Source organism: Pteropus vampyrus, unplaced genomic scaffold, assembly GCF_000151845.1.
Source record: "Pteropus vampyrus isolate Shadow unplaced genomic scaffold, Pvam_2.0 Scaffold94, whole genome shotgun sequence".
In the NCBI taxonomy this organism is placed as follows: domain Eukaryota; kingdom Metazoa; phylum Chordata; class Mammalia; order Chiroptera; family Pteropodidae; genus Pteropus; species Pteropus vampyrus.
Window position 1 is genome coordinate 376,691 of NW_011888875.1, and position 974 is coordinate 377,664.

The 974-nt window shown below is 41.3% G+C and overlaps 1 protein-coding gene across 1 annotated transcript in view; it reads left to right on the forward strand.

Annotated features, from left to right (window-relative positions):
- MARCH11 (membrane associated ring-CH-type finger 11) overlaps positions 1–275 on the forward strand; it is a 148,944-nt gene extending 148,669 nt beyond the window's left edge. The window contains exon 5 of the mRNA XM_011364115.2: positions 2–275. Within this exon, the coding sequence (XP_011362417.1) occupies positions 2–162 (161 nt within the window). The 3' untranslated portion in view covers positions 163–275. The remainder of the gene's footprint in view (position 1) is intronic.
- The last annotated feature ends 699 nt before the right edge of the window (positions 276–974 follow it).

A 974-nucleotide genomic window follows, 5' to 3' on the forward strand; every position in this document is an offset into this window, starting at 1 on the left:
GCCCTGCGGAACAGGAACTTGGTCCACCCAACGCAGCTGACCTCCCCACGGTTTCAGTGCGGCTACGTGTTGTTGCACCTGTTCAATCGGATGAGGCCCCACGAAGATCTGTCGGAAGATAACAGCTCAGGCGAGGTGGTGATGAGAGTGACGTCGGTGTGACGGAAGCACGTGACGGTGCGGCGCGGACCATCCTGCGTATCGTGGAATGTAATTGCAATGAATGGCAAAACCATAACACTTCTGAAAACACACACATCTATGAACTTTTTAAAATTTATGCTTTTTATATGAACATTTGAATTGCAAATACATTTTTCTGAAAAAAAAAGAGTCCTCTTGTTTTTTGCTTTCTGATTTATTATCACATCTTTTATAAGTTGGTACTTGAAATCATTATATGTGTAATTTAACTCTACTTGGTTAAAAGAATGATGAAAGTTATCCTTAAGGCCAAAACTATTTTTTCTTGCTTGTTTTAAATATATTTTTATCAAACTTTGTGCTCCATGTGTAATTTTTCAGACATGCTACGCGAATGTGGAAGACATCAGAATGCTGTGGGCAGGTTCCAAAGTGCCTATCGGCAGTGCAGCCCAGGGCCGCTCGCACAGTCCTCTGCACTGGACCTCCTCGTGCCTCGTGCTGGTTGGCAAACTTGACTATGAAATATTATTATTATTTTTTTTTTGCTAGGTTGAAATAACCCGTCCCCTGGAATGCAAATTCTAGGAATTAAGGCTTGTTTTCTAAACTTCGGAAACGGTACCGAGAGCTTATAAAAAGACAGAAGGTGAGCAGAATAAAATAGTTTTACTCTAGTATATGTTACCCAGGCAGGGCATCCTACATACTTGTAACCCTGAAAGGTCACCATGATGTTGCCTCATAGCACGTGTGATAATAATACTGCCTCATATTTGCATAACCCGCTCACAGACCTATCACAGTTATTTTGGTTAATTATTAGCATC